Here is a 20960-nt window from a genome sequence, read left to right on the forward strand (position 1 = left end):
ATTTTTTTCAGTCACAGAGGAAACTATTTCTTAACAATTCTATCATAATACTGATACTACCTTTTTAAAATTAGAATCTTTCTTTTCCTGGAATGATCTTTAATTTTGAACATGAACTGTACACACAGCTAATACTACTGTACTGTATTCTTCTGAAGGCTTTGTAAATTTTTCATTAATTAAAGGATGTTCAGCAAGAAGAACTTGGCTCCAACCTGTCTGGAAATCTAAAGCCAGTCATTCCTTCTGTGTTTGTTACCAATAATACATATGCTCTTTTTAACCCCGGAGGCTTAGACATAAGTAAGCTTTGGCCAATGTTTTAATTCATTCACTTATTCACCATTCATCAAGGAGTCAGAGAGCTCTTACTACCTGCCAGGTACTTTTTCAGATGTTACAGGTAATACTGAGATCAATTAGACAGGGATCTACCAAGAAAATAAGGTATGTACATAAACACCCCTGAAGCAAGGCAAGAAAGGCAAAGTGCCACAATTGCAGGTCAGGAATTACGACGGTTCAGAAGAAAGAGGAATCACATTCAGTTTTGGGTAATCAGGAAGTCCCTATGCTGCATAAGGGCATATTAATTATTTGACAGTGGTTCATATTAAAGCCAAAAAAGAATTGACTGAATATGTAACTGTGTGAATGAGACTCATCCAACTAACATGACCTGACTTTTCTATTTCACTGTTATCTCAAAATGATATATTTTGACAATGACTGAAACTTTAAAATCATAAATGTGCATATTAGTCTATGTAACTAGAAAAAAAAGTTCTGTTATCATCTCTGATCCCCCCTAGAAGGGGATATGTTTTGGCAAATGAAGGGCCCCTTTCTAAAAATATTTATTTATTTATTTATTTATTTATTTTTACTTCAACTTTTATTTTAGATACAGGGGTACATATGCAGGTTTGTTACATGAGAATACTAAAAGATGCTGAGGTTTAGAGTACAAATCCCATCACTCAGGTAGTGAGCATTATATTGATAGGTAGAGTTTTTAATTCACCCACCTCTCCACTCTCTCATAGACCACAGTGTCTACTGTTCCCACGTTTATGTCTATGTGTGATTAATGTTTAACTCCCACTTATAAGTTAGAACATGAGGTATTTAGTTTTCTGTCCCTGCATTAGTTCACTTAGGATTATGACCTCCAGTTCCATCCATCTTGCTGCAAAAAAGCATGATTTCATTTTTTTATGACTGTGGAGTATTCCATGGTGTATATGTACCACATTTTCTTTAATCTACCACTGAGCACACGGGTTGATTCCACATCTTGCTATTGTGACTAGCACAGCAATGAACATATAAGTGCATATGTCACTTCTCAGAAGAAAGCATACAAGTGCTAAGAAACACATGAAAAAATACTCACCATCATGAATCATCAGAGAAATACAAATCAAAACCACAATGAGATACCATCTCACACCATTCAGAATGGCTACTATTAAAAAGCCAACAAACATTGTATCTGGTGAGGCTGCAGAGAAAAGGGAATGCTTATACACTGTTGGTGGGAATATAAATTAGTCCAGCCATTGTGGAAAGCAGTCTGGAGATTTCTCAAAGAACTTAAAACAGAGCTACCATTTGACCATTTGACCCAGCAACACTATTACTGGGTATACACCCAAAAGAAAATAAATCATTCTACCAAAAAGGGCCTTTTTAGATTGCTGAGCTCATTAGGATGAGCATGGGTAGGCAAGTTTGAAGGATCTGGGACAAAGCTAATTTTCCTGCCTTAGGAAGACGTGAAGACGTGAAGACTTGGGTGCGATGAGGGTAGCAGCTGAGACTCTGTGAGGGGAACTGACAAAACAAGAGGGTCAAACAATCTGAAGGCAAAGACTCTAAGGCCCAGCAAGGGAGACTGCAGAAGAGATGTGTTTCTGCTAACATAATTTTAGAACAAAAACTGATGGCCATAAAGACACAAAACTTTAATAAAAACTGGGAATGACTTTTCAGCACTTTTATTTATCCTAAGGATATACAATATAAGGGAATAATACTTTCTAAGTAATATTGTCTAAGCTGTAGGCAGATATTTTGATGAAATGCTGAGTTTTGTAGCCTCTCCCCATCACTCCATAAATATTTAGTCAAAAATACAAACATAACAAAGTAGTTGGTGTGACTGGATTTTCTTGAGGAAGCTGGGGAAGGCACACATATAGGATAAGTACACAACAAAAACAGCATGTAGATGTGCATTTTTATTGTAAAGCTTTCTAGTTTTTCCTTAAGTATTGCATATTTAAGTCCCTTCAATTTAAATGAGTCTGTTTTGAGTTATTGTTTTTCTAGTTAGTTCTGCCATTTATTTTGGAACCAAACCACACACAAACAGGTGATAAATAACTTATTATTACTACGGCAGTCATAATAGTGTTGCAGCAGGGATGTAAAATTCTGTGACAATATACACACATGGTCTAAGGGAATAAAATCGATTCCCATAAGCTCCATTCAAGAAAATTACTTTCCTTACTTTATAGGTCCTATTCTATATTTATAGAACCCAAAACACCAAGTAGTTTAGAAAGTGTTGTTTCTGTGTTTGACCTTAGGATAAACAAAACACTCAAAATCCATTACTATTTTTTTGAAGTTTCATGTCTTTAAAGTCATCAGTTTTCTATGTAAGCAGAAATTATGTTCCAGTATAAAAGTAAAGTACAGTGGATAGAACTTTGCAAAGCTTTAGATTCAGGGAGAGTTAGGTTCAAATACTGACTCCATTCCTTTCTAGTTGTGTAAACTTGGGCAAACCACTTAATATCAGCTTCCCAAACTGTAAAATGAAGACAATGAGGCCACCTTCATAAGAGTGATGTGAGGTCTAAGTCAAATATTGTCTGGTTTCAATGCCTGGTAGAGTCACACAACACACAGTAGCTATTACTGTTTTTGTTATTATGGATTATTACTTTGGACCTTTAACACTTAACTGTGAAAGCAATGTTCTACATTAAATCAGAATTATACACAGGTTTACACATTAAACAGTGCAGGAAGCACCCATCAAGCATAACTTGCTATGTTTTTATTATGTGGAAATGGAGTCTTTCAGCCATGCAGTGAATATTTAGTGAATGAGAGCTTTACTTTAGTTTGGCCATGGAGATAAAGAGATAAAAGACTTATTTACTTCCATTATAGGGTTCAGAGATTGCTGGCAGAGACAAATAAGTAAATAGACAATTACCAAAATATGGCAACTGCTATGAAGTCTGGAGAAGCTGAGCACATCGTACAACATTCAGAGGAGCACCATCTACAATCTATGGGTATAGTGTTTCCTTGAGTGTGCAGTCCTGTGGCCATTGCCAGGGCCAGACTTAGGTGGACAGAAGTAGAGTCAGAGATGGCCTCCCAGTGGATGCAATGCTCAACTTGAGTCTTGAAGAATGAGGAGGCAGGGAAATGAAGACAGTGGAGAGGAACATGCCATCAATGGGGAAGCCAAATGTATAAATGCAACCTGGAAGAATGTAGTCTTCATCTTCAGGAGACTTCATGTAGTTCAATGTAAGGATGCTAGTTGGGGAGGCTTAAGCACTAAGACTGGTAAACCTACACAGAGCCTATTGTGCAACAACAAACAGTTTGAATTTTATTCCAAAAGTGATGCAGAGCCAGTGAAGGGTTTTAATAAAATACAACTGATAAAACTATGTGACCAAAAAAAACCATATTTATTTAATTTATAATTTGGTCTATTATATTTAAGAAGAGGGGATGATTAAATTCACTTTCTTTTTTCTAACCGATTGTCTATTTTTTACTGGACAGTATGCTATAGTATTTAGTACTGATGGAATATAATTAAATTTCCTCACTTTGGGGCACTTTAATTTAAAATTTGGTGTCACAGTAAATATAGCTATTCATCACTGCTGTCTTGAGTTTTATTTTTTTGTTAAAGGATAAACGATTCTTGGAAATATCACATTAAAACAATAAAAGCTTGTTGTTTTAATGCCTAATCTTCAAAAGCAGATGATTATTAAATTAATATTCTATGTGGCAAAAAAAAATCATTGAATTCATTGCAGGACTGATATCAAAGAGGTCCATCTACTTGGAAAGGTTAGAAGTCCCTAGTGCAAAGGTCACTTCAACGACTTCTTTAATGAACAAGTGACAACCTCAGTAAAAACTGAAAAGGAAAATTTCAGCAGATGTATCTGATTGTGTTCTCTGGACATTTAAAAATGCTTTTAACTACTGTGTCAGCTTCAAAAAAAACAGACGGCACTCCAGAGACCCCTTTGGTGTCATTTCCCTTGGCTGTACCTCACAAGAGCAAATTTCTTTTCCTCCAAAGAAGGAAACTGGCAAGAAGATTCACTTCTTATTCATTAATACCTCAGTGCATTTATTTTCAGTACTGATTAGGTGCCAGGCTCCTTCTTGGGGGCTGCCAACACCAAGATGAGCACTTTAAAACCCAAATACTGTGTCAAGACTCAGTTCAAAGGCGGTTCTTCCAGGAAGGTTTCCTGATCATCCCAACCAGAAACGATCTCCCAAGCTCTGAACACCTCAGCCTCTTATTCATTCCTTTCTCATACCTCTTAGCCCAGGCAAATACCAGAAAGTGAACTCGTAAGTGTGAATTTTGCTTTGCTACTTATTACTGTGTATTCTGGGAAAATATTTTCCTTATTAAATCTCAGTTTTTCAGCTGAGCGCAGTGGCTCACGCCTGTAATCCCAGCACTTTGGGAGGCCGAGGCGGGTGGATCACAAGGTCAGGAGATCGAGACCATCCTGGGTAACACGGTGAAACGTCGTCTCTACTAAAAATACAAAAAATTAGCCGGGCGTGGTGGCAGGCGCCTGTAGTCTCAGCTACTCGGGAGGTTGAGGCAGGAGAATGGCGTGAACCTGGGAGGCGGAGCTTGCAGTGAGCCGAGATCGTGCCACTGCACCCCAGCCTGGGCGATAGAGCGAGACTCCGTCACAAAAAAAAAAAAAAAAAAAAAAACACAAACAAATCTCAGTTTTTCTCATCTGTAAAATGGGGCCATTCTTACGGGAAGAATAGATTTTTTAATTGCCATTTTATAGATGTGGTATCTGATAGTCAGAAAATTAGACAGCTTACCTAAAGCTACAAAATTAATAATTAAAACATTTCTAAAACTCCAACCCCTCTATATTTGTCATTTTACCAAAATTACCTCCTATAACATTGCATCTATGACAGTTGTAGAAGATTATATTTAAATACATACCTGCTTCGTGAATCTCTTCCTTTCCAGTGTATGAGGAAAACACCTGTCTAGAGAACTTGTACTGTTGCTCTCGAAAATTGTTTTGTAAGTAGTCCATCAGCATGACATAACCAGATTGTTGCATTGTAAGAACTTCACAAAAAACAGCCAACTGAAAAAAAGATCAAATAATTTAACATATCTGCTTCAAAGGCATTGGTAAATGCTTTAAAACAGATATTTTATAGCAAAGTTTGAACATAACGTTTTTTAAACGGCTTTGAATTACTTGATATGTTTGAATTTCTAAGATTACCTGGTTTTCGGAGATGCTAACTGTATCTTTAAAAACAATCCAGTCAACTGTGTCTGTGCAGGGAGGAGATGTCAATGAGCCATTGTAAATGTAATACTTGTCAGTTGAGTTTGGCAGAAGGTTCAACAGTATGAATGGATCTAAGGCAGCCTGCTTTCCTAAAAAGGAATAATATACATCTCAGCTGGAATCTCAACACTGGAACTTAGCTGTTCAAAGCTTCTATGAAGCAGAGACACATGCTTTATTATGTATTTAATCAAAACTGAGATTTTGAAACATTTTAGATATATTTTTAAATGGTAATAAAGCTGGCATGCCCCAAATTGTATTACACATGTCACTATACAGTGTTAGATGCCTTATCTTTACAATATCAAGATGGTGAACAGAATATTTTACATATAAAAATACTCAGAAATCATATGATCATCTCAATAGATAGTTACATCACTTCATAAGACTCAATGCCAGTTCATGGAAAACAAAAACAAGACCTTATTCTGGTGAAGATGATCATCAAAGCCTGCACTAGTCATCATATTTAAGAATGACTTATTGGAAGTGTTTCCCCTAGAGATCAAGAATGACACCAGGATGTCCTGCCATCACCACTTCTATTTAACATTGAACTGGAAGATTGAGCCAGTGCAATAAAGAAAAAAGAAACAAAAATCTTAAGATTGTATAGGAAAAAATAATACCATCACAATGTACAAATAACATGATTGTGCATTTAAAACATTGAAAATCATTTACAGGCCAGGCATGGTGGCTCACACCTGTAAAAAGGCCAAGGTGGGTGGATCACGAGGTCAGGAGTTCGAGACCATCCTGGCTAATATAGTGAAACCCCATCTCTACTAAAAATACAAAAAATTAGCTGGACGTGTTGGCATGCGCCTGTAGTTCCAGCTACTCAGGAGGCTGACGCAGGAGAATCGCTTGAACCAGGAGGCGGAGGTTGCAGTGAGCCAAGATCGCGCCACTGCATTCCAGCCTGGGTGACAAAGCGAGACTCCATCTCAAAAAATAAAAAAATAAGGAAAGAAAGAAAGAAAGAAGGAAAGGAAGGAAGGAAGGAAGGAAGGAAGGAAGGAAGGAAGGAAGGAAGGAAGGAAGGAAGGAAGGAAGGAAGGAAGGAAGGAAAGAAAGAAAGAAAGAAAGAAAAAGAAAGAAAGAAAGAAAGAAAGAAAGAAAGAAAGAAAGAAAGAAAGAAAGAAAGAAAGAAAGAAAGAAAGAAAGAACATTTACAAAGTATGAGAAATAAGTGAAATTTGCAAAGTCCCTGCACATAGACCAATATACAAAAATCAATTGTATTTTCGTGTACCATCATCAAACAACAGAAAATAAAATTTAAAGCAATATGATTTAAAATAGCAAAATATTATCAAATACAAATAAATCTAACAAATAATGTGTAGAACATCTACACTGAAAATTACAAAACACTCTTGAGAGAATTAAATAAATATTAAAATGGTAGAAAGACCACGTGCATGGGTTGGAAGAGTCAGTATTGTGAAGGTGTTGATTTTCCCCAAATTGATTCATGGATTCAATGAAATCCTATCAAAATCCCAGAAGGCTGTTATGTGTAATTGACATACTGATTCTAAAATTTCAATAAAAATCCAAAGAAAAGTTAAGGAAATCTTGAAAAATAATAAAGCTGGAGAACTTTCACTAGTAGCTACGAAGATCTGTCATACTGTTACATATAACGCTGTAGAAATTATGATAGTGATGTATTTGTGCAAAGACAGATGAAGAGAACAATGGAAGAGAAAATAAAAGAGAAAAATATGATCATTTAATCTATGATAGAAAAATTATTATGGAATGTGGAATGGATGATCTTTTCAATAAACAGTACTATATCAATTGAATATCCTCATGGAAAAAAGTGAATCTTGATTCCCTACTTCACATCATAAGCACATATCACTTCTAAACTGATTGCAGATTTAAATGAACATATTAATAATTCTTTTAAATGAAAATATTAAAAAACTATCATCATAACCTAATGGTAGGTTGAGGTTTCTGAAATGGCACACAAAAAAATATTACTCATAAAAAGAAATACGAGAAAGTTTAGTATATGGCAATCAAGATCTATTCATCAATAGTCATTAAGAGAGTTAAAAGGAAAGTCAAAGAGTAGAAAAAAATATTTTTGATACAATATGCACTATGTGTTTGTGTGTGTACACACACTAATGAATATTGATTTGTTCTTATATATAAACTTGTATACAGATTATAGAATTTCTATCCCAAAACTGGTAGAGTTTTCCTAGGTGGGCCATCTGGCCTTCAAACCCTGAAACAATCCAAATATATCGGTCTCCTTGAATAGTCTCCAATAGCACTTATCAATAGCAATACCTTGGTCATTTAGCTATTTGTGAACCAGCCCTCACTTATGCAGGCAGCAATCTATTTACCAGTGAGATCTGTGTCTAATTTGTTTTCCTGTCTCCTGAGCTACCCACACCAGTGCAAGTCCTCTGCCCTGTCTATGAGATTGAGGCCATTAAGAAATAGTCCCTGAAGCCAATCAGTGTAGTCTAAGTGAGGTGGCAGAATGTAGAGCAGTGGTGTTAATCCTTATGTGAATAATCCAGGGAGTTTTAGAAAAATACCAATGCCTCAGGCCCCACTCTAGACCATTTGAATTAAGATCTCTAGTGGTCAGGCCTGGGCATCTAGATTTTAAAAAGCATCCCAAGGTGATGCAAACATGCAGACTACTGTAGAACATCCCAAGTAAAGTGAAGCCTTTTCAAGGTTTTAGTCTTTCTTAACCACACTTTCCATATTAGAACGTGAAATGACTAGACTATCTGATCTTAAAAGTCTATTCCAGCTCTCAACTCTATGAAGACTGAACACATTCAGAAAGCCTCAAAGAAAAAAAGGTATTTAAAAGTTAAATTAGTAAATGTTAACTTTTCTGTAACGCAGAAAATTCTGAAGGGAAAGGGAGTACTGTTACTAACTAAAGTTAGAGACAACTGCTTCAGTCTGAATTAACAACTGAATGTTAGAAATAAAAACCTTTTCTTTTTTTTTTTTTTTGAGACGGTTGTCTCACTGTCTCCCAGGCTGGAGTGCAGTGGCCGGATCTCAGCTCACTGCAAGCTCCACCTCCCGGGTTCACGCCATTCTCCTGCCTCAGCCTCCCGAGTAGCTGGGACTACAGATGCCCACCACCATGCCTAGCTAGTTTTTGTATTTTTAGTAGAGACGGGGTTTCACTGTGTTAGCCAGGATGATCTCAATCTTCTGACCTTGTGGTCCCCCGGCTTCGGCCTCCCAAAGTGCTGGGATTACAGGCGTGAGCCACCGTGCCCCGCCAAAAACCTTTTCTTAACTGAATTGATAGTCATGTCAATATGGCCTACATGTAGTTTTAATCCATTAGAAAGTTCAAGTTTTGTTTGATTTAATGGATTCATTAGTAACTTCTAAAAGTACGTTCTCCTCTTCTCCAATGTCAAGATAACATGATCAGAATTCAGATTAGATTCAAGTTCTTAGGAACTAAGAAGAATATTTATTTTTAACATGTGAATGCTTTTTAGATTTATGTTTTCAATACTAAAAAATTGTTGTAAATTACCTCTTTAACTGACAAGTGGACTGTAATTGTTCCTTTTCCCACTGAAGACTAAATTTATCTTACAAATATTTCATGAAAAATGTGTGTGTTGAGGATAGTAATTAGGTAAGGAGCCAGAAATTGACTCATGGCTAAATTAGGTGGAAATAAATTGACTCCAGGAGAGCCAGGGGCCAAGAAGGGAAAGCAGAGGTGAGACCTGAGTAAGGAGAGTGAGATAGAGAATTTTCCTATTATTGGGAAAGAAATCAAAGGGGGAAAAAAGTTAAAAAGAAGCAAAAGAATCAGAATAAGTTTTTAAAAATTTTCCTCTCCCTATCCCCAATGAGGACTCCATTCTTCCTGCCTCTGAACCTTAATAGCAGTCACCTAGTCTGTCTTACAGACATGGTAACCAGATATCACAAGACTCTTAAGTTACAGAGTACTTTTCCGTTACATTTTCTTCTAACGAAATTTCATACAGTGTTTTTCCTTTGTTTGTGTTTGTGGTTTTCATTTTGTTTTGCTGGCTTGAGAAAAAAACACCTGCTTCATTCAAGTAACCTCACTATTGTTAACACAAGAGAGAAGCCCACCAGAGCCAATGCTGCTATATTTGGGGTCAGTCATTCATTTATGCAATCATTATTTGCTTGAACATACAATGATGATCAACCAACCAACTAATCAGATCCTTCCATGAGAAGGCTAACAATGGAAGAAAAAAAGATGGGGAGGAACAAAGATGAAGAAACCACAATGGGGCCAAGCACTAGAGAAAGGCTGGTAACTACATAAAACCAACTCCTATTACTTAGTACAATGATATTTAGCATGGGGCCACACCAACGCCTATGAGAACTTTTCAGTATAGAAATGTCTGGGCTGAATTTGTGATTAAGAAAGCACTATAAATCATTCTGATGAGAATTCTCATCAGATAATCACTGATGATGTTACCTGGGATGTGTCTCTTCCCTGCAACTCGAAAGATTGCAACTAACATCTTTTGTGGCTCTGCTTGGAAAATATTAATTCATTATCTCAGTATTGCTGCAACATCATGCTCTCTCTCTCTCCACTCCATGGATAGAACAATGCCTAACCTAGAGTAGGTATGGTAGATGGGAAGGAAAGAAAGAAAGAGGGGTTGAGGGGAGGAATGAAAACTGGGCTTTGTCCTTTAGAAAGGAAACAGGAAATGAGCAACCAGCCCACAGCATAATAAAGATAGATCTTATAAGCTGAATAATGGTTGAAAAGGTGTTTTTTTAAAAAAAAAAAAAAACTTACATTATATGGTGAATACAGAGCCAAATTTGGGGGTGTAGCTGTGGTTCCAGAGTCACTGCCTAAAGACAAGTCCCACCTTTGATCCTCAAGGTTACCAGCAGCAAAGGCTGAAGGCCAATATGGGTAAGCCTTCAGTGTATTGGGCAGTAGGGGATTTTCTAGAGTCAGAAATAAGACTGGATTTAATTCAAGAACTCTCAAAATGGAAACGTTTGACTTTAGAAAGACTTCACTTATTTGGTTTGGATCGTTGTCCTTGCTGAGTATATTGAAATACTAAGTATCCAGATGAATGAGCTGATAGGCATGAAGGATTTTAGTTTTTGGTAAATTAGGAAGTTGGTGCACAAATAGTGGTGATATGGTTTAGCTCTGTGTCCCTGCCCAAATCTCATCTTGAATTGTAATCCAAATTGTAATCCCCATGTGTTGAGGAGGGACCAAGTGTGAAGTGATTGGATCATGGGGGCAGTTTCCCCCATGCTGTTCTCATGACAGTGAGTGAGTTCTCACGAGATTTGATAGCTTTACAAGTGTTTCACAGTTTCTCCTTTGCTGGCACTCTCATTCTCTCTCTCCTGCTGCCATGTGATACATTCCTTGCTTACCCTTTGCTTTCCACCATGATTATAAGATTCCTGAGGCCTCTCCACCCATGCAGAACTGTGAGTCAATTCAATCTTTCTCTTACAAATCACTTACTCTCAAATAGTATTGCTTTAGCAATGTGAAAAAGGACTAATACAAGTGAAGTAGACAGAGAGAGGGTAAAGGACTAGAATCTGTCCTCAGCTAATCCAAGAACTGTTCTGCTTTCAAATTAAGAGCCAGAATATAGGCAGAATAATGCTGTTAGGGAATCCATATTCTCAGTGAGAGAGATAATATGTAGTCATAGTGTATCTGACGAAGTATCTTCCTGAATGGCTTTCAGACACTAGGTATTAGAAAGGAAACTTTAAAGAACACAAGCAAGTTTATTCTCAAGCTCATATGAGTGCCTTCCAAGGCACCCACAAAAGTAAAGTACCCTGGGAAAGTAAAGAGGCCTTAAGAGAAAGCCTCAAAGTTCCCATAGTTACACAAGTCAGGGTTAACAACCCAGTGTTAACATCTCTTTCATTGTCCCCACAGGCTGGTGCAAGGTCTGTAACATTCAGAATTCATATATTATACATTTTTTTTATGTATAGGAATTCAAACAATTTGCTTTATCTCAGTCTGGATAGAATCCACTTTGTGACTCGAGGAGGGGAAAATTAAATTTGACTTATGACATTCAGTGTTGAATTTTGCAATCTGGGTCAATGGAGGGAGATAACAGCTTCATCTTGTGTTTGATTGAGTCTTCAAAAAAAATAAAAGCTACACTACAGGAGTTCACAGATTCCTGACTTCTGAAAAGTTGGGTCAATTCAGATCCTCACTGTAATTGACAACGATAAATCAATCCTAGGCCAGGTTTCTGCTTTCAAGAAAAGGATCTTCATGAGTTTTGTTTCTGATTTCAAATTTTGCAGCTTCCCAGAAAGGAATAATCCTCATTTTATTGGTAACTCAGGGCAGCATTAAGATTCTGTGTGTGAGTGCTTAATAAAAACAAAATAGTAATATTAACAGGCTTACAGTCCACTGTCCATGTTATCAAAAGCATTTGTTGTGACAAATTACAAGATCCATGAGATAGCAGGCAGAACAATGTCAAAGCATATTGCATCTTTTGCTATGTAAGCGTTGACCTTCTTCCAAAAATCTCATCTCCTCGTGTTGATAAAGCAAAGGATTTATCAAGGAAACTATCAGGGAATAAATTTTAACTTGAGTAACAATTCCTTTTCTACTTTAAAATATGATATTTATAAAATTAGCTTGTTTCAGATTAGGAATTAGTCTTTAAGGGACGTATGATGCAGAGACATAATAGATAAATAGGCTTTAAATGCATGATATAATTAGATTATTTTCAAGAATAAATTTTAAAAATTTCATTTTCCTACTTACATTAATGTGTCATGCTTTTGATGTAACAAATTTTTCTGATAAATTGTTATTTGTTTGGTGAGAAACGTATATATTATCAAGTGCGGAAAGTGAGAGATTGCTCCTCTTTAAAAATGTACTACTTTCTACCTTTTGGAACAAGTGATTTTCGTCATATTGTCAACATTCATATCCATCCAAAGCAGAATCTTGAAGAAAGATATTTCCCCAAGTAGCTTACCAAAACGACTAACACTCTCGACTCCATCAATAATCGCTTTGAAATCCAAATTTTCTTCTGTCCCAACCTGTTAAAGAAAAAATCACATTCTAAAAATAGAATAAAACATTTGGATAACTATTCAATAAAAATGTGAAGATTAATGAATTCCATTTTAAATATGTGCATTAAAAAATAGTAAGTTCGGCCGGGCGCGGTGGCTCAAGCCTGTAATCCCAGCACTTTGGGAGGCCGAGACGGGCGGATCACGAGGTCAGGAGATCGAGACCATCCTGGCTAATACGGTGAAACCCCGTCTCTATTAAAAAATACAAAAAACTAGCCGGGCGAGGTGGCAGGCGCCTGTAGTCCCAGCTACTCAGGAGGCTGAGGCAGGAGAATGGCGGGAACCCGGGAGGCGGAGCTTGCAGTGAGCTGAGATCCGGCCACTGCACTCCAGCCTGGGCGACAGAGCGAGACTCCGTCTCAAAAAAAAAAAAAAAAGTAAGTTCCCGAAACAGGTTTTTTTATAGTTAGGTGAAAAAAAAAAGGCAAATAAAAACCAGACAACTTACATATTTCACTAAGAAAAGTAAATTTTAAAATTTTATGATTCATATTTACTGATAATAATACATAATTATTAATATGATGCTTTTTGTATGTACAAATTAGCAAATTTGTGTACTTATAGAACACTTTGCCCCAGCTGGAAAAGATTCACCCAATTAACAAACACAAGAGTCTCCTTTTAAAAATATCAGGCAAGGGTCATCTATTTTTGAAAATGACCACCAGTTTTAATTTTACTTATGAGCTCCTCTCTTTGTTAGAAATTATGTCTTGATATTTCACATCAATATTTAATGTGACTTAAAAAGGAATTACATTAGTGTAAAATGTATGTATAATTATTACCTCAAACAAAATGGATAAAGCTCTTAACTTCCCTTTTCCTTTAACTGCTTCCTCAAAACTTGAAAATCGGTCCGCATCAAAGCAGTAGATTTGCATCTATAAACGTAACAATGATAGTTTTATGATACAGAAAGACTTCATAAAAATCAGCAAAGAGACTTAATAAAACAAGCAATTCAATAAGTTCTATTTGAAAAGTTCTATAAATTGTGTAATTCTACATTCTACGTATTTCCAAAATCTTTTATAAATTACATGTATACAACTACATTTACTATCATTTACCATCCATTGATAAGGAGGGGAATAGAAAGTTAGACATATCTAAAACCAAAATGACCATTTTGAGATTACCAGGGGACTGTGCAGTAAAATTTATTAAAGCAATTACATGAAATAAATAACCATATGTTACTTTAACTGCTTTATTGAATTCTTTTAAATATAAGTTTCTCTCTTTCTCAAGCATGCATGCCTTTCCTGAGAGTCCAGAGTTACCATTCTTTGATATTACCATATTGTGATCTATTCATATTGAAGCTCTCAAGGACTCTCAGCTTCTACCTAAAAAATACCAAAAGAGTTTTAAGTTTCATATTTTGATTCTTCTCTCCAGTTGTGAGGCTATGCCTTGTTAATTTCTGCTTCCGTCCATATACGTATCTCTCTGTAACAGCCTCTATATAATTTGGTGCTTCTCCTGTCTGGGCTTGGAAATCAGGGGTCTCAGGCTGGATAGAAGTAGAACTAAGGTAAGAGTAGGAAGCCTCTGAGAGTGTAGAGCGTAGTTAGTGCTCTGATGGGAGAAATAGAGGTTGTGCAACAGAGGATGGCAGTGGCTCCTGCTTTGGGTGAGTCACCAAAACCTTTTCAGAGACAGGATTTCTAAACTGACCCTACAAGAATGAGCAGGTTTTAGCCAGGTGAAAGGCAGAAGAGAAAGGCGTGTGTTCAAGTCAGAAGTACCACATGGGAAAGGCCTATTAGGCAAGACAGTATGACAAGCACAGGAAATTGAAAGAAATACAATTTAAAACTTAATAATTATTAATTTAATAATCCAAGTAAGCAAACTTTTTTCTGATCTCCCATATGGTATTTAGGAGAAGAATTGATAAGGCTTTTTTTGTTTGTTTGTTTGTTTGTTTGTTTTGAGAGGGGGTCTCCCTCTGTCACTCAGACTGGAATGCAGTGGCATGACCATGGCTCATTGTAGCGTTGGCCTCGTGGGCTCAAGTGTCATCCCAGCCTCTGTATGGGATGACAGGTGCATGCCACCGTGTTCAGCTATTTTCTCTTATTTTTTTTTTTTAGAAATGGGGTCTCACTATGTTGCCCAGACTAGTCTCAAACTCCTGGGCTTAAGTGATCCTCCAGCCTCAGCCTCGTAACGTGCTGGGATGACAGGTTTGAGCCACCATGCCTGGTGAATTGAGAAGACTTGATTGTGAGACATAGGAGATAAGAAACAAGGAGCAAGCCAGGGATGATCCTTGGGTTTCCTGCTTACACAATTACATAGAGTGTTTTAAAACAACAAACAAGACTAGGCGCGGTGGCTGACGCCTGTAATCCCAGCCCTTTGGGAGACTGAGGCGGGTGGATCACGAGGTCAGGAATTCAAGACCAGCCTGGCCAACATGGTGAAACTTCGTCTCTACTAAAGATACAAAAAATTATCTAGGTGTGGTGGCATGCACCTATAATGCCAGCTACTCGAGAGGCTGAGGCAGGAGAGTAGCTTGAATCCAGGAGGCGGAGGTTGCAGAGAGCCGAGATCACGCCATTGCACTCCAGCCTGGGCAACAGGGCGAGACTCTGTCTCAAAAACAAAAAACAAAAAACAAAAAAACCTCTGAGAGACAATTTGAGAGGCTTTTGCATTGAAATAACTTTATTAGGTTTAGTGCATGGATTCTGTACCATGTATTTTGATTGCTCAGGGCTCTTGTTGATAGAATTTTTCTTGATTTTCATCTTTGTTCTAAATAGGTAATATTGTGAGTAAGCTAAACTCTCAGAAGTGATATGCTGTTTAATGAATTGACTTTGATTACTCTGACAAATCGAATTTGATAAATGTGCTTTTCTTTAAAAATATTGAATAAAGAAAAAAATCCAGATTATAAGTTGTAAATGTGAATGTAGATATCCACCTTTTTAAAAAAGTTTTTTAGTCTTTTAAGAGGTAATTCATCTTATCTTATTTTTATTATTAATAAAACTGTTTTGAATTATAAAATGAATAGTTTCATACTAGGTATTTTAGAAAATATGGGGACTTTAAAGGAGAAAATAAGAGGCACCTATAATGCCATCACCCAGAGAAAATCATTATTAACATTTATTTTCTTGAAGTCCATCAATTACTTTTTTTTTTTTTTGAGACAGAGTCTCACTCCATCACCCAGTCTGGAGTGCAGTGGTGTGATCTTGGCTCACCGCAACCTCCGCTTCCTGAGTTCAAGTGATTCCTATGCCTCAGCCTCCTGAGTAGGTGAAATTAAACATGAGTGATACCGTTTAACATGTTTCTTTTTAAAACCATTAATACCTTATGATGAACTTTTTTGTGTAAATATATCATTCAAAAACATGATTTTTGTGAAATCTATAATATCCATCATAATGTATTTAAATAATCATTACCCGGCCGGGCGCGGTGGCTCAAGCCTGTAATCCCAGCACTTTGGGAGGCCGAGGCGGGCGGATCACAAGGTCAGGAGATCGAGACCACAGTGAAACCCCGTCTCTACTAAAAATACAAAAAATTAGCCGGGCGCGGTGGCGGGCGCCTGTAGTCCCAGCTACTCAGGAGGCTGAGGCAGGAGAATGGCGGGAACCCGGGAGGCGGAGCTTGCAGTGAGCCGAGATCGCGCCACTGCACTCCAGCCTGGGTAACAGCGTGAGACTCCGTCTCAAAAATAAATAAATAAATAAATAAATAAATAATCATTACCCTTTGTTTCAATATTATATTATAAATAAATTTTTGTAATTTTTTAATTTTTAGACTAAATGGCTTTAAACTTAAAGATTGGGTATTGAGTGTAAATCATTTAAAATTCTTAATAAAAACAAGCAAACTGCTTCCCAGAAAGTCTACCAATTTAGACTTTCTCTAGACATGTAAGAAAACATTTTACTACACAATCATTTTTAAATAATTATTTATTTTGCCAATTTTAAAGCTGAAAATTTTTCTCATTTCAATCAAAAGATTTAAATCAAAGGATTCTCCAGTATGTTAATGAAATTTTCTCCCTTTTCCTTCCTTCATTCATTAATTCGTCAGCATTTATTGATTACCTATTTTGTGGCACTTTGGGTTGTTACCACAAAGTGGTAAATCAAAGATAAGTCTTATATTCATTTAGCTTAGTCTAGTATATTAATCAAATAATAAAAATATCACTTTATAAATTATAATATTGGATTTTAAAATTAATCAAATTATATGCTAAATAAAAACATCAATTATTTAGAAAATAAAATAGTAAACAGCTGATCTCCTGACTTACCTCAAGTGGAAATTTTTGTCCTTCTAAACTATGCTCTGATCCATCAGATGACATATTGCATTTTCCCCAGTGAAAAGTTATCTTGCTTGCTTTAAACACCATTTCTGAAACTCCTCCGCTGACACGGTAGTCATTAGTGAGATTAATTTCCACTGAAAAAAGAAATACAAGTGCACCTAAGCTTCTGAAAATCAAAATTTTAAATTTCAACTAAATTTCCATCTACTTAAGGTACATTAAGAAAAATCATTTATTTGATAAATTTACAAAATATAAAGTTGCCAATTTGGAAGCCAAACTTTGTAGGTCTGAACAGTATACTTAATATATCTTATTGCCACAAATGTAAACTAAGATGAAGATACTGACTAGTGTATGACTTCAAGGGCAGAAGACAGTCAGTCCACCTGCTCTGTTTGTTTGGTGTCCTAAGATAGCTGTTCCTTGAATGCTCTGCTTCCCTAAGATGTCAGATGGTAATAAGAAGACAGAGCAAAGTGGGAAGGAACAGAAGGGTTAAAAGAAAAAAAAAGTCTTCTCCTTGGAGTGTTGCCACCTTCCTATTTTCAGCCCATTTCTACTCCTTATCAGGCTGCTGCTTATCCCCCCATTTATCACCCAGGCTTCACCAGCAAGCTCCAGAACCTGGGTCCCTGGCTATAGCAGGAAAGGCAGGAAACTCATTCTTACGGAGGAGTTTTGGCCATCTCATGTTTGAACCCTGAGTGGCAAAAGCTTAAACTCCCCTGTATGAGTTCCACAGCAGATATTATCTGACTATATTTTAACAGTCTTCTGGAGAGTTCTCTTGAGAGCCCAGTGAAAGATTTTGATGTCTCTCAATAAAGTTTAAATAGTCTCTGTTCCATTAGGGAGAAATCACTGTTGGCATCAGGGCCTGAATACAACATATTGGTCAGCAAGCTAGGGATACAAACTCCCACTAATAATAATAACAAGCACAATAACAATAACAGCCAACATTTACATATCACTTATGATGTACCATGGACTATACTAATTACTTTATATGTATTATTCACTTTATCTTCGTACAACCTTGGAAAGTGGATACTATATAATCCTTATTTTACAGATAATAAGGAAATTGAGCCACAGAAAGGCTAAGCAGGTTGCTCAAAGGTTCCCCACTGTCATTTCAAGAGCCAGTGGTGAACCCAAGTGATGTAGCTCTATTAGCCCAACGATCTAATAACCACTCTCCCCTAAGAAAAATAAAGCCCTCAACACTCTCCATAAAAATAGCTGCCTTCAGACCTACTGTCACCTTCTGTCATTGAATGATTTGGTTTAATTTCTATCTGTTTGGGATCTTATTTATAAAAACATAACCATCAGGCTATCCTTCCCATTTTTCTCTGGTCATAAAGACTAGCACATTTTATTGTTTAACAATAAGAAAAGCAAAACAGGGATTTCTACAAAGATTTTTGCTTACAATATATAATAAAGCAGAGGTTCCATGCCCTACAACTTTGTAACACCCTTCAAAACTGAAAATAAAAATGTCAAGATTTGGGACAATATACTTTTAGGTAATTATTACGTGTAACATAATAATTTTAAAAATTATTCATTCAAGAAATACTTAGTGTTTATTACATATCAGGCACTGATGTAGAAAAATCTCTACTTTCATGATTTTTTTTTTTGGAGACAGAGTTTCGCTCTTGTTGCCCAGGCTGGAGTGCAGTGGTGCAATCTCAGCTCCCTCAACCTCTGACTCCTGGGTTCAAGCAATTCTCCTGCTTCAGCCTCCCGAGTAGCTGGGATTACAGGCATGTACCACCATGCCCAGCTAATTTTTTTATTTTTAGTAGAGATGTGGTTTTGCCGTGTTGACCAAGCCGGTCTTGAATTCCTGACCTCAGGTGATCCATCTGTCTCGCCCTCCCAAAATGCTGGGATTACAGGTGTGAGCTCATGCACCTGGCATAAGTTCGTTTTTTCATTTGTTTTGCTTTGATTTTTTTGGATAGGATGGGTTACTCCATTGCCCAGGCTGAAGCGCAGTAGCATGATCTTGGCTCACTGTGGCCTCCACCTCTTGAGTTCAAGTGATTCTTTTGTCCAGCCTCCTGAGTATCTGGAATTACAGGAGTGTGCCACCACATCCAGCTAATTTTTGCATTATTAGTGATTCTTGTGTCTCAGCCTCCTGAGTATCTGGAATTACAGGAGTGTGCCACCACACCCAGCTAATTTTTGTATTTTTAGTAGAGATGGGTTTTCGCCATATTGGCCAGGCTAGTCTGGAACTCTTGACCTCAAGTGATCCGCCCGCTTCGGCCTCCCAAAGTACTGTGATCACAGTCATGAGCCACAGTGCCTGGCTACTACTCTCTTGAGTTTTGAAATTAAACTATTACATTCAAATAATTACATTACCTAAATATAGAAAATATTTTAAAAATTCACTAATGATAAAGCTTACCCTCATACAGCTACTATTGTAATTTTGAATATTTTTCTAATCTTTGTCTTATGTGTACATGCCTTTACATAATTTCCCAAAACATAATTTTTTAAAAAACTAGAATGTCAAAAAAGAAAAGGTGTCACTTTTTGGAAATTATTTATATATGTATAGCTTATTAGAATTTGTATTTAAATTTTAATGTATTAATATTTTGCTTTTTTTTTTTTTAAAGATGGTCTCAATGAAAAGGCACTTAGAAAGGGTTTCCTAAGGATGGGATACAACTTTAAACCTTCTATATAGAAGAGCTAGGAGTTTATTTTCTTAAAATTTCAATTACAGTCAATTGCTTTTTTCATATCCAAATACTGACTATAACATGAGGCTAGGCAGAAAAGATCAAACTATAATGCTCAAGAAAAAGAAATCCTGATTGACTAAGTAATTGACTAAATTATATTAGTTGTAAATCACATTATCATATCTTCTAGAGACAGCATCATTATTGTTACATTGTAGGAAAACATGACATGATGACATCGGTCATTTTATTTTTTTGTACGAATTGTCAAAATACTGTCTAAATTTCCCATTTTCTCTGCTCCATTTGGTTTCTTCTACATATAACTTCTATCTAGTTCATAGTACATTATTCAAAGGAAAATGAGACAAAACTAGTCTAAGCATACTCCAGGTCTGAAAAATATATTAAAGGCAAAGAGAATGCAAATATTTTACCTGTTTTCCCAGTGTTATGAATGAATGTGTTTTCCAACGATGTTTTATCCCAACCCTGAAATTTAAGTTTCTTAAGATTCACATTTACTTGTGTAAGATCTTCATCAATATTGATAGGAGATTGTTTTGGACTATTACATGTTGGATATTTCTTTCCCCAATTTTTTTGATTCAGTGCACCTAGGGAAAAGAAAGAGTAAGAAACTTAGTTTCTTAAATTACCATGCAAAAGTTAAACTTTATATTATAGTTAATCCATTATATAAAAATAGATACAATAGTAGAAAATGTTTGACATCTTTGAACTAATGCATAAAATAATTATGCCTAGATTTAGAGTCTGGATTTCAACATGAAACACTGTAAAAGGTCTATAGAACAACCATGCCACTATAAAATAAACAAGTTTATAGAACAACAACCAGAGTTTGGTACAACTTTAGTCTACAACATCTTCTTTTTGTGATAAGGGAGTCAATGAGAACTAACTTTTATGCAGGCTTGATCTAGCGGCCACCTCTCATAATGTGACAAGTTCAGGGTTCAACAATGGCTTTGTCCAGTCATCACAGTTCTTTCGAATCAACAGAAAGCTGAATTGTCCTGTAAGGTTGTTAGTCCTAGCCCAGGGTTCCAGACTGAAAGGAGTCCAGATATAGGAGTAAAGTTCTCA

At 36.5% G+C, this 20960-nt stretch overlaps 1 protein-coding gene across 4 annotated transcripts in view; it reads right to left on the reverse strand.

Annotated features, from left to right (window-relative positions):
* Window positions 1-20960, reverse strand: part of LOC105475258 (protein tyrosine phosphatase receptor type Z1) — a 193121-nt gene that overhangs the window by 73064 nt on the left and 99097 nt on the right. For all 4 annotated transcript variants that reach the window (XM_011730358.2, XM_011730351.2, XM_011730371.2 and 1 more), the window contains exons 3-8: window positions 20288-20467; window positions 17110-17261; window positions 13589-13684; window positions 12692-12758; window positions 5565-5722; window positions 5270-5420 (exon numbers count right to left, since the gene is read on the reverse strand). In XM_011730358.2, the coding sequence (XP_011728660.2) occupies window positions 5270-5420; window positions 5565-5722; window positions 12692-12758; window positions 13589-13684; window positions 17110-17261; window positions 20288-20467 (804 nt within the window). The remainder of the gene's footprint in view (window positions 1-5269; window positions 5421-5564; window positions 5723-12691; window positions 12759-13588; window positions 13685-17109; window positions 17262-20287; window positions 20468-20960) is intronic.

This window comes from Macaca nemestrina, chromosome 4 (genome assembly GCF_043159975.1).
Source record: "Macaca nemestrina isolate mMacNem1 chromosome 4, mMacNem.hap1, whole genome shotgun sequence".
Taxonomy (NCBI): Eukaryota; Metazoa; Chordata; class Mammalia; order Primates; family Cercopithecidae; genus Macaca; species Macaca nemestrina.